At 41.4% G+C, this 12,369-nt stretch overlaps 1 protein-coding gene across 1 annotated transcript in view; it reads left to right on the forward strand.

Moving 5' to 3' along the window:
- Positions 1-508: 508 nt before the first annotated feature.
- Positions 509-12,369, forward strand: part of shroom3 (shroom family member 3) — a 469,510-nt gene continuing 457,649 nt past the window's right edge. The window contains exon 1 of the mRNA XM_078544271.1: positions 509-1,537. Within this exon, the coding sequence (XP_078400397.1) occupies positions 1,388-1,537 (150 nt within the window). The 5' untranslated portion in view covers positions 509-1,387. The remainder of the gene's footprint in view (positions 1,538-12,369) is intronic.

Below are 12,369 nucleotides of genomic sequence, written 5' to 3' on the forward strand. Positions count from 1 at the left end.
AGTTAACTGAAGTTCCTCATCCCTGAGACCATTTTTTCCCTTTGAAGTTTTAACATTAACCTCCTCACAGATCACTATGCGTTCGGGTGTCACCCACATATTCCTGATCTCGGTGTGAGACCGATTCAGGGGATATTACTGGGAAGCAGGGCTGTACCCTCGCTCCCCTCACGCCTGAGACTTCACACTGAAATCGAACATTAGAAGGTGTTGTATTAACATTCTGCAGGCATTTTAAGAGACACGATGAGTTCCCTTTGTTGAACGATGTAAAGCCGTTACTGTTCAGTGGCGAAGGCTTGGACGCAGGCACATGCAGCAGCATTCATTGCCTCGGCTCTCCTCCTGGGGTAGTGCCTTTGACTGACAGCGCCCCCTGAGGCCATGCAGCACAGACCCAGGCTGCAAGAGCGCATGCGGGTGGTGTGGGTCCAAACTTCCTGGTCAGTGTGGATGGGCGCGCGAGCCGGGCACGGGGCGGAGGGGGAGAGAGCGGGAGAGGCGCTGCAGCGGCGATCGAGCGGGAGAGAAGCTGCAGTAGCAGCAGCAGCAGAGAAAGCCCACAGAGCAGATAGTGGGAGAGGAGAGCAAAGTGGGAGGAGGCGCTGTTGGCAGCTGCGGGAAAAAAAGTGGCAGTGGGAGGCGGTCCAGCTGAGTGAGCACAGGCTCTGCCCCATCAGCCGGCCAGAGACAGGGGCACACTGACTCCAGCATGTACGCCCAGTGCCCGCTCCTCTTGCTCCACAAATCTAACTTCCAGCGACCTGCCAAAAGCTGCACCCCTACCCAACTCCCTGTGCCGTGTTCTAACCAGTGATACTTGCTGGGGAAGGGAAGGGGTTGGTGAAAGAAGAAAAAAAAAAGCCTCAGGTGACTGGAATACACCCCCTCTTTTTTTGACAGAAAGGCTGGAGACCGTCAGGAGCCGGGAGCGGTGGCTGGAAAGCGACTTCTCTCTCCAGAAGCCCCATTGTAATGGTAAATGTGAATCGGATGGAGAGAAGATAATCAAGTGAAAAAGTTGCTGCGGGCCAGCCGCTGCTTTTCCAAGTTTGTCATAATTCTGTGGATTTTTTAAAACCCTCGTGGCATTTTAAAGGAGTCTTCGGTGCATTTATTTTGCCAAATTAAAGAGGGAGAGGAACACATTGTGGAAATGCCTGCGAGCATCTTGGAGTCTGCCATTGAGATGATGCTGAAGTGCTTGAAGGAATGGTGTTGAGTGAAGTGCACCAGTCCAAACGCTGGTTCTGCAGAGAAACAGATCGGCCAGGCGGCGATCTAGATTTTGTTTTTGCTCTCGGGCAGGTTTCATTGTAAAAAAAATATTGCATTTCGGAGCTTATTTATCGGAGTGTTTTATCTGAGTGTAGCAAGAGGGGGAATTATGCAGCCGAGCGTGTACAGAGCAAGAGCCGAGAAACAGAAAGGGAGACACAACTCAGTGACTGTGGAAGTGTTTCTCCAGGGAGGCGCTCCCTGGGGATTCACGCTGAAAGGTGGTCTTGAACATGGGGAGCCGCTGATCATCTCCAAGGTAAGGGTTGCTCACACATACACACACACACCGGGAAGAAAGCAAAACAGTGCATTCGCTTTTTTGCAACATCGGCTGCGTGGATCCAGCATTTGGAAGCTGTTCATCAAAGGTCGTCCTTGGTTTGTTCTAAATTAGAAGGAAATTGATTTTAACATGTTAATTTTCAGTGTTGAATTTAATTTGAAATCGGTGTAAAATTTGATGGGGAATATCACACATTACTGTTCCCTTTGACCATGATATCTTTGGTGAGAGAGTACTGAACAAGTCAGATGGCTGGAGGAAGGTTTGTCCTCGCTAGAGCGCGTCTTTCCTGGGGGATAAAGGGAGATGGAAGTTTTGTACTGAAATAATAAGTACAAGGGATCCGGTTTCCACAACAACCCACTCCCTTAATGACAAACATGCCGTGAGTGTGTGCGCGATACCACTGGGAGCTGCATCACTTGGACGTATTCACATACCAGCACATCGCGATTTACGGACCTCTGCTTGGGCCACTTTACAGGTCAGATCATGGAATTACAGAAATAACACCATGATTTAAATTACACTATTATTAGATGTTAGCGTTTAGCCGACCCGTTTGTATAGAGCGTTGAACACTGGACAGTAATTGTCAACAGATATGTTCCTCCTTCAAGCTAATCGATACATTAATCTATTGCCACAGTGAATGGAGGAGTGGAACACATGCATGATTTCCACCGTGGCTTCAAGTTTCAATTTGGCCAGAACAATGAAGTTTAGATGCTTCCTGATTGGGAGGGAGCAAGATTTAGAGCGCCAGTCCTTCCTGCATGATCCTGAAGGTCCAGAGAGGCTTGGTCAGAGCAGTGCAAACGGATTACTCACTTGTAGCAAGAGTTTGCCGCAGTGTGATGGAGATTATATGGCAGGCAGTAACCTGTTTGTGACACACTGTGATTTAGCTATAATTTGTATTTATTTTGTGTGTCTATATAGTGTGTATCAGTAAAACTAAGATTACTATTTCACTGTCACACCACATTGTGATGTGACTAAGAATTTTTTGTATGAATTGGACAAGCAACTTTAAAACAGCTTTTAATCTCCTTAGGAGATCTGGCTATAACTGCAGTGCAAATAGCCTCCTTATTTCTGGAATGGTTGGTTGGGGGCGGGGGGAGAAATCACCTTGACTCTCCATTGACAACTCCTGAAAAGTTTCTTGTTACCAAACTATGTTTGTAAGTCCCTTCTTTCCCCGCATCACTCCCCCATCTCTCCACCCCCCCCCCCACCCCCTGCCACACAGCCACCCCAGATTGAACAGCCCCTTAATACCCATTGTCTAGACAATACCTAAGGTACACCCACTCCAGTAACAGAGGGTAGCCCATGAAATACAGTCTATGTCACTGTGAACTAGCAGCTTTAGGAGAGCAGAGTGGCAGAAAGACATTTTTAACAGAATTTGGATAATGAGTGAATACTGCTGGTACTCATGGATAACCACCCTCATGAAATTGAAGTTGGAGGTTCAACTTGTTGAGTCTGTTGTTTCTATCTGCTGTTTAGTTTTAGTGCAATGGTAGTTTTTTAAAATATAGATTCTGGCACTACTACTCATAGGAAAACAAAGACTAATCACTCAGCGCACAAGAAGGTTGTGCCGCCCTTATACTCGTCTATTGTTTCTCAGTGTGGTGTTGAGTTAATTACATTGTGGTAGCTTGCTTTAGGAGACCTACTAGACTGAGATGTTGCTGGTGCATGGAGATCAATGTACCCCAGCACTGAATGGACAATAAATTCTGAATATTATCATGGCCTTGTTTAGTAATCATTTCAAACTTTTACAAAGTATTAGTGTTTTCTATTTTCAGCATTGGAAAATTCTGGCTTACCAGCTGACTGGCCATGACAGCACCTATGGCTGCTCAGCTATAAAAGATTAATAGTGCAGCCTCCTTGCTGCATCAAACCTCACTTGCTTATGACAATTACAGAACTGAACAATTCAACTCAAAGTCTGAGAAGGGGAAAATAGCAGAAGAAGAGTGGTCAGTATACACTATAAACTGACAGCCAAGAAATTGTGTAAGATGGAGGCCTGTGACGAATTAATTATCAGATTATGTTTCCATATTACTGTTGCAGTTATTTTAACTGAACAACCTGTTGGCCCTTTGTCAGCAGTTTTCTACCTTTTGGATATTTATCTTCCAAGACACTTCATTGTTTCACATGCTGAAAAGTGCAGTGGTGCTCAATTATGGAATGTCATAAACTTAGGTGGAACCTAAAGGGTGGAGGAAAATAACTAAAAGGGGTTAAAACAAAAAAGATAGTGCCTGGTGAAGTAACTATTTTGGCAAAAAAGACTTTGAATTCTGGGAATAGTACTGTATATTTCAAATCTGTCAATTGGGCATTGCTGTACTGTAATATTTGAGGGTGTTCAAATTCATGGGAATTGCTGCAAATTAAAATGTGGAATTTCAAAACCTATTATACTCAGTCCTACTACCTTAAAAAGTGTTATTTTAATGCTTGCATCATTTTCTGTTCTTTATTAACATCCTCTCCTGATTATTTTCTTTCAATATAAGCACCTATTTATAACTGAAAACTCCAAGAAAGTCACCAGTTCAATCCCCAATCTGTGTTCAGTTTAGCTGTGGAGGTCTTACACGTGGAGTTCTGTGTATAATATATGCAAGCATATACTTGCATTGGAGGCAGCATAGCGAATGTCCACTAGATTGGTCACTTGGGTGAGAGGGTTGCCCTATGATGAGTGGCTGAGTAAACTGGGCCTATAATCTCTGGACTTTAGAAGGATGGGAGGTGAATTCATTGAAACATATAAGATTCTGATGGGGCTCGACAAGGTGGACATGAAGAGGCAGGAAGGGGAGCAAGCCGATGAGAATAAAAAAGTAAATTGCCTTTTAATTCTTGGGAAATTTCACTTTCTTGCTTATTTCTGCTCCTTACTCTTATTTCCCTGATTTGTTTGAGCATTTATGATGTTATAAACCATGAAAGCAAGTTTAAGTACTTAATGGATGTCATCAGAACCTTGGCGTTTAACTGCTTCATTAAACTGGTTGGTTTACTTAAAATAACAATAGAACAAAAATTTGACTTTTTATGTAAGCAATGTTCCGAGCAGATCAATGAAGAAGTAACAAAGATAGTCATGTAGAATCTTAAGGTGCATGGTGTTATTTTAATGGTATTATAATTGCTTTTGGTATTAAGTTAGCGGGAAACAAAACAGTTATGAAATGTTACTGCTGCATGGGTTGGGGGAGAAGGAGAAGCACAAATTAGTACATTGGATTATCCTACATCCTATAAGATTTCCAGTTGCAACCTTGGTTCCTGATCCTTTGAGCTGCATTGTGGAATATACACTGCATTTGCATCTCTTTACCGTGCAACACTTTTGCCTTCCAAGAACTTTAAACAAAATGTTTTCCAGTTGAGCCTGGAATTTATGCTTTGAGATTACTTTCGCTTTTTAAAAAAGGACTGTTTCAAATTAGTGAACTGAGAATTGTATTTCATTTCATATTTGATTTCTAAAACTCTGTTTGAAGTCAGCATTTGAAAACTTGATATTTGTTCATTTTAAGTACAGGGAACAAAGCACTACATTTGTGTTTAGAGCCTGGTGCAGACCGACATGGTGGATTCTGCATACATAGGTTAGACCTGAAAAGCTCTGTGATGAACAATACTGAGCCAAAAAGAGTCTGTCTTCTTTTTGTGAGCTTGTGAAATGTGACCTTAAAGCAGTCTTTTTCATAATAACGTACAAATTTACAACTTTTGGATATTGTCTGAAGTCAGTTGTCCATGCCAATGAGCTCATTTTTTATTTGCTCAGTGAAAAACTTTTCTTAAACTGAGAAAAAAGAGAGAACAAGAGGCTTCCATCCAAACTGATATCAAGGTCCATGTTTAAGAAGCAGTCTCATAGAAGCTGGGAAGTGAACATGTGGAATGTAGCTGAAACTTTGGCTGTGTTCCAGGATTGGCAAAGGAATGCCAAAAACATGTGCAGCTTTGTCAGCCTGGTTTATTTAAACTGTAAAAGGGGCATCATTTTTAAAGAACTGTTCCAGACTTCCCAGTCTGCCTGTTATACAGTAAGTCCTTTTATTTAAAAATCATTTAGTAGAAAAAATTATATTCAATTAGTTAGTTTTCAGTATGGGAAATCAAAAAGAAAGTGGTGCGTTAACCCATTTGTCAAGTAACAGTAAGATTAAGAGACTTTGCCTTGTATTTCAGGTTTGTATTAATGGCTGTATTGTGGCTGGCTTGGCAGAGGGTTCGCATTTTTAAAGTTCATATTGGCATTGTATAAATAGTAAAATAACATTTGTTTTTCCCGGTAAGTGGCATTAAAACTTCCAGATGGGAAATGTGGGATAAAGTACAATGTAGCAGCAGACCCTATAATTTAATCTTTATATTTTTCATACTGATTTCTAAATGACTATGTGTAATTGGATCATTTTGTTTACCAGATGTTTTCTTATCAAATAACTTTAACATTGCAGTAGCTCACAATCATTAATCTGAAGACATTGAATTCAGTGGTGCAAAGCTTGCTCTCTGAATCATGGCCACTACTGTGCACAATAATTTTATTTTTGTCATAAACATTTTAGGTGGGTTTTCGCGTTTATCAAGATCTGAATTGTCAGTATTCTGAATTAACTATTATTTCATTCTTTACATCAAACATGCAACATGCCAGATGCAAAGTATCAAATACATTGACACCCTCTCTGTTTTATAGAAATAATTTCATAATGGAAAACAGCATGGGGGATGGCATTTACTCATGATACTGTAAGAATCCTTTTACAATCTGTGTCAATGTAGTGCATATTTAAAATGTAGCAAATCTAAATAATTTAATCTATTTAACTTGACTACATTATGAAGATCAAATGGGCTAGAAATTGTATCTTGTTGATATTACTGCTGATAACTGACTTGATTTCATCAAAATAAAAGAGAATATTTCATTTTAATGAATAATTGCATTACGGAAATGTGGCTTTACAATATTGGAAGCTCAGTAAAAGTTCCCAATTGATGGCAAAATGTTTTATTTCACCAAAGGAACTGTCCTTAAACTCATTTATGCCATATCTAACTTTAATTTGGCAAGATAAAATTAAAATGCTGGAAGTGCAAAACATTTGTATTTCAAAGAGACAGGCTCATGTGCTGGGTGGGACGCTTCATCAGATTTCCGCCATTTCTTTTTAAGCGTTATTTAGTTGCTTAAGAGTTATCTGGCCAGTTAACTTATGAAATATAAATGAAAATCCACAGATCCTCATCATGTTTCAACTACCTTTAGCAGTCCCTAACTTCAAAAGAATATTTATATTGAAACATAGTAAAATTTCTATTTATAACAACTATCTTTAACATCTATCTGGATGAGATTGTCTGTTGATGCCAGTCTGTGGTCTATTTAGTCCTGTGAGTGGGTCCTCATTGAGGAACTGGATTGTGACTGTCCAATGTTCCACAGGAAGGTTCACCCTGGAACAGCACAGATGATCTTCTGGATTTGCCGTTAGAAGAATATTGGAATGGGAGTAGATATCTAGCCCCTTGAGCCTGTTCCACCATTCAATGAGATCATAGCCATCTGTATCCTAACTCCATCCACCTGCCTTGGCTCCATATCCTTTTATATCTTGGCTAGTGAAAATCCATCAATCCCAGATCTAAAATTATTAATTGAGCTAGCATTTACTGCATTTTGTGGGAGTGAGTTCTACACTTCTACTACCCTTTGTGTGAAGAATAATTTCCTAATTTATCTCCTTAATGGTTTGGCTCTGATTTTTAGGGATACGCCCCCTTGTCCTAGACTCTTCCAACAGTGGAAAGATTTCTATTTACCCTATCAATTCCCTCTTAAAAAAACCCTACAAAGCTCAATCAAATCACTCCTTATCCTTCTATACTGCAGTGAATACAAGCTTAAGTTATGCAATCGATCCCTGGAGGCATGATAAGGTTCTGGTGAATCAGTGTTGCACTCCTTCCATGGTCAATTGAGTCCATGCTTGAAGCTCAGTATTAAAGTTGAATAGTATAGTAATCTCCCTTGGTACAAAGGATTTACAAACTGTAGTAGGAAAATCCCTCAGTTTGCTGACAGAAGGAAAAGCAGCAAAGCCTTGTAATCTAGAAACAATGAATAGGGCATGTTGCAAAAGTAGGCTGAGGCGAGGCTATGGAGATGTTTGTAGTTGAAGGCAAGGATTTTGAATTTGCTGCATTGGGGGGCAGCAAGGTAAGAGATGGCAGGATTGTGGATGAACAGGTGTGGGACAGGATGTGGGTGACCGTTTTGGATAAATTGTCAGAGACCATTTTGGAGGGTAGTTTGAGAAGTCAAGTCTTGTGTGGATAATGGCTTTAATGAAGATAGAGATAGGAATGAGGGCATGTTGCAAAGTTGAAATAAGCAGTCTTTGTGATGATTATGTATAAGATTTAAACGTCTTTTCTGGGTTGGACAGGACACTGAGTAAGTGCATAGAACAGCAAGGAAGGGGCAAGTATATGCAAAGTCTATCAGGAGCCTAATAAAATAGCTTTGGCTTTCCCAGTGTTCAGTTGGAGACTGATCTGGACCTTATGATTTGAGATCAGATGCAGATCCAACAACAAGGTGGTGGTGGTGGAGTCAACGGGCTGAAATAGCAAGCATACATATAAAAACTGGACCAGGTTCTCCATATAATGTGGAAAAAATAGAATTGTCAGTGGCAGCCTTGTGCAGGCAGTACTAGATTATAAGGATTTGAAGGGAGAATTTTGGGAGGGATGCATTTGGACAGCACAATTGTTCAAGTATTTGCTGATGGCAGGGGGTTTAAAAAAAAAGAAAGTGGGGTTAGGGATGATTTTTACTGCTTAATGGTGATTTTGAAGTGAAAAAAATGGATCAGTGCAAGGGAAGCCATTAGTGATGTTGGTAAGCATTTGTCAAGGGAAGTAGTCAAATATTCAGCATTTGGGTGTGGAGGGTACTAAAAGTGCAAAAGATGGGCTTTAGAGAGAAAATAAACCTGGTCAGGTCTGCAGAGGACAAATGTAATGCAATATAAGGTCAAAATTGGTAGTGGAAAGGGCAGGAAGGTGGGTGCAGGACATGGGGCAAATGGATTGTAGATGGTAGCTGCAGAGACAATCATAACTCATCAGGAAAATATGTCCTTATGTTGCTTGCGCTTGGTGTGAAGGTGAGGATGGAGGGGCTTGGATTGGATGTCTGCAAGGGCGATTGCTTATCTGGAAGAGGATCTCATTGTCCTTAAGTTTCAGGATGATACTGGAATAATACAAAGATTTCATTGTGGATGATCAGAGGGCACAGAGATGTGAATATTTTAAGGAAAACAGCAGAATGGGAGACTGACTTAGAAGGGACAAAGATGTCAAAGGCAGAATTAAGGAAAGTATTGGGAATGTTGACAGTGACATCAGTGTCATGACATGGAAGGGGCAAGAGAATGTGTAAGGGAACCAAAGTTTTTTTTCCTTAAATGGCCCCAGTTGAAATATGCCTGAATGGAATTAACACAAGCCTGTGTGATCTTTCACAGAATCACAGGAATGTAACGGTGCAGAAGGAGGCTATTTGGTCCATTGTGTCTGCATCAGCTCTGCAAATGAACAACTCACTGTGTACCATTCCCCTGTCTTCTCCCCTGTAACCCTGCTCATTCTCCCATTTCTGTCTAATTCCCTTTTGAATGCTTCAATAGAACCTGCCTCCACCACACTCTCAGGCAGTGCATTCCAAACCCTGACCACTCTTGTGTGTAAAAATGCTTCTCCTTATAGTACTTTTGCTTTTACTAATTACTTTAAATCTGTGCCCTCTCATTTATGATCCTTTCACAAGTGGGAACAGTTTTTCCGTATCTACTCTGTCCAGACCTCTCATGATTTTGAATATCTCTATCAAATCTCCTCTCAAACCTTCTTTTCTATAAAGAAGACAGTCCTAACTTCTCTAAGCTATCTCCCTAACTAAGTTCCTCATCCCTGGAACCATTCCCGTGAATCTGTTCTGTACCCTCTCTAATGTCTTCACATCCATCCTAAAATGCGGCACCCAGAACTGGATGCAATACTCCAGCTGAGGCTGAACTAGTGACTTATGCAAATTCAACATAACCTCCTTGCTCTTGTACTCTATGCCCCTATTAATAATACCCAGGATACTGTATGCTTTATTAACTGCTCTCTCAATCTGTTTTCAGCCAGTTTCAGTCAAATCATTTCAAACTTCATATGAAGGTGGACAACTACTGTATTTTAACATTACTGAAAGGACTTGTATTGCTTGGGGTTGCAAGCACAAGATTTATCTTCAGTTTTCAGATGGACCTGTTGTTTGTCAGGGAGATCATATGCATGAATCTCTTAGAAAGTTGATGGACTGAATGTGCCAGTTAAGTTAGCACTCCAATAAAAGCAATATACTACGGATGCTGGAAATCTTAAAAATAAATGTTGGAAATACTCAGCAGGCATGGCAATATTTGTGGAGAGAGAAACAGAGTTAACATTTCGAGTCGTATATGACTGCTGAAAAGACTCTTCTGATCTTTCCCCATAGCCCTCCCAATTTTCCCCTTCAAGTATTTATCCAATTCCCTTTTGAAACTTATTACTGAATCTGCTTCCACCAACCTTTGAGATAGTGCATTTCAGATTATTGCAAAAAAATTCTCCTCAGCTCATCAATGACAATGACAATGATGCCAATCACCTAAACTGTGTCCTCTGTTTACTGACCATCTTTCATAGGAAACAGTTACTTCTTAGTTATTCTATCCAAAGGCTTCATGATTTTGAACATTATTTAATGTTGGTGTAAAACCTACAGGTATGAAAACAGACATAATAGCATTGGGTGTCAAAATCATGAGTGCATAATTCATTGAAACTAATTAACAACATATGCCCATACCTGATGACTGCAAATAGCCCCATTATATTGTTTAGCTTGCTGAAACTCCAAAAGTGCTTTTGGTCATTAGATTCACCATGTTATTAAAGAGGTTAGATGTGGGGAAATCTCTAAGTGGACAGCAGACTCATAGACATCTACAGCACAGAAGGAGGCCATTTGGCCCATCGTGTCCACACCAGTCAACAAAGACCTGACTACACTAATCCCATTTTCCAGCGCATGGCCCATAGCCCTGGAGGCTATGGCAATGCAAGTGAATATCTAAATACTTCTTAAATGTTACGAGAGTTTCTGACTCAACCACCTTTTCAGGCAGTGAGTTCTAGACTCCCACCACCCTCTGGGTGAAAAAATTTCTCCTCAACTCTTCTCTTAACCTTCTACCTCTTACCTAAAATCCATGCCCACTGGTTATTGACCCCTCTACTCATGGAAAAAGTGCCTCCCTATCCACCCCATTTATGCCCCTCATAATCTTATACACCTCTATCAGGTCCCCTCTCAACCTTTGTTGCTGCGTGGAAAACAACCCCAGCCTATCCAATCTTTCCTCATAGCTCAGACCCTCCAGTCCAGGCAGCATCCTGGTAAATCTCCTCTGCATCCTCTCCAGTGCAATCACATCCTTCCTATAATGTGGTGACCAGAACTGCATGCAGTACTCCAGTAGTGGCCTAACCAGTGTTTTATACAGTTCCAGCATAACCTCCCTGCACTTGTATTCTATGCCTTGGTTAACAAAGGCAAGTATCCCATATGCCTTCTTAACCACCCTATCTACTTGCCCTGCCACCTTCAGGGATCTGTGGATGTGTACACCAAGGTCACTCTGATCTTCAGTACTTTCCAGGGTCCTACCATTCATAGTGTAATCCCTTGCCTTGTTAGCCCTCCCTAAGTGCATTACCTTACCCGTTTCTGGGTTGAATTCTATTTGCCACTGCTCTGCACACCTGACTAGTCCATTGGTATTCTCCTGCAGTTTATGGCTATCCTCCTCACTATTTACCACCCTACCAATTTTTATGTCATCTGCGAACTTCTTGACCGTACCCCCTACATTTAAGTCCAAATCATTTATGTACAGCACAAACAGCAAGGGCCCCAGCACCGAGCCCTGCAGAACCTCACTGGAAACAGACTTCCAGTCACAGAAACATCCCTCTACCATCACCCTCTGCTTCATGCCTCTCAGCCAATTTTGGATCCAACATGCCACTTTGCCTTGGATCCCATGGGCTCTTACTTTCTTGACCAGTCTGCCATGAGGGACCTTATCAAAGGCCTTGCTACAGTCCATGTAGACCACATCAAATGCATTACCCTCATCAACACTCCTGGTTACCTACTCAAAAAATTTGATCAAATTTGTCAAACACGACCTTCCCTTAACAAATCCATGCTGATCATCGCTGATTAATCCATGTCTCTCCAAGTGCAGATATATTCTGTCCCTCAGAATTCTTTCTAGTAACTTCCCCACCACCAAGGTTAGATTGACTGGCCTGTAATTTCCTGGTCTATCCCTTCCTCCATTTTTTTAATAATGGGACAATGCTAGCAGTTCTCCAGCCCTCTGGCACCTCACCTGTGGCCAGAGAGGATTTGAAAATTACTGCCAGGGCCCCTAATATCTCTCCCCTTGCCTCCCACAACAGCCTGGGATGCATCTCATCTGGGCCTGTGGCCTTATCCTGCTAAACCTGCTAGTACTTCCTCTCTCTATGTTAATTTCCTCTAATATTTCACAGTCCTCAACCTTGATGTCTATATCTGCACCGTCCTTTGCCATTGTGAAGATCGATGCGAAGTATTCATTGAGGAC

The sequence above is a fragment of the Cetorhinus maximus genome, chromosome 1 (assembly GCF_964194155.1).
Source record: "Cetorhinus maximus chromosome 1, sCetMax3.hap1.1, whole genome shotgun sequence".
In the NCBI taxonomy this organism is placed as follows: Eukaryota; Metazoa; Chordata; class Chondrichthyes; order Lamniformes; family Cetorhinidae; genus Cetorhinus; species Cetorhinus maximus.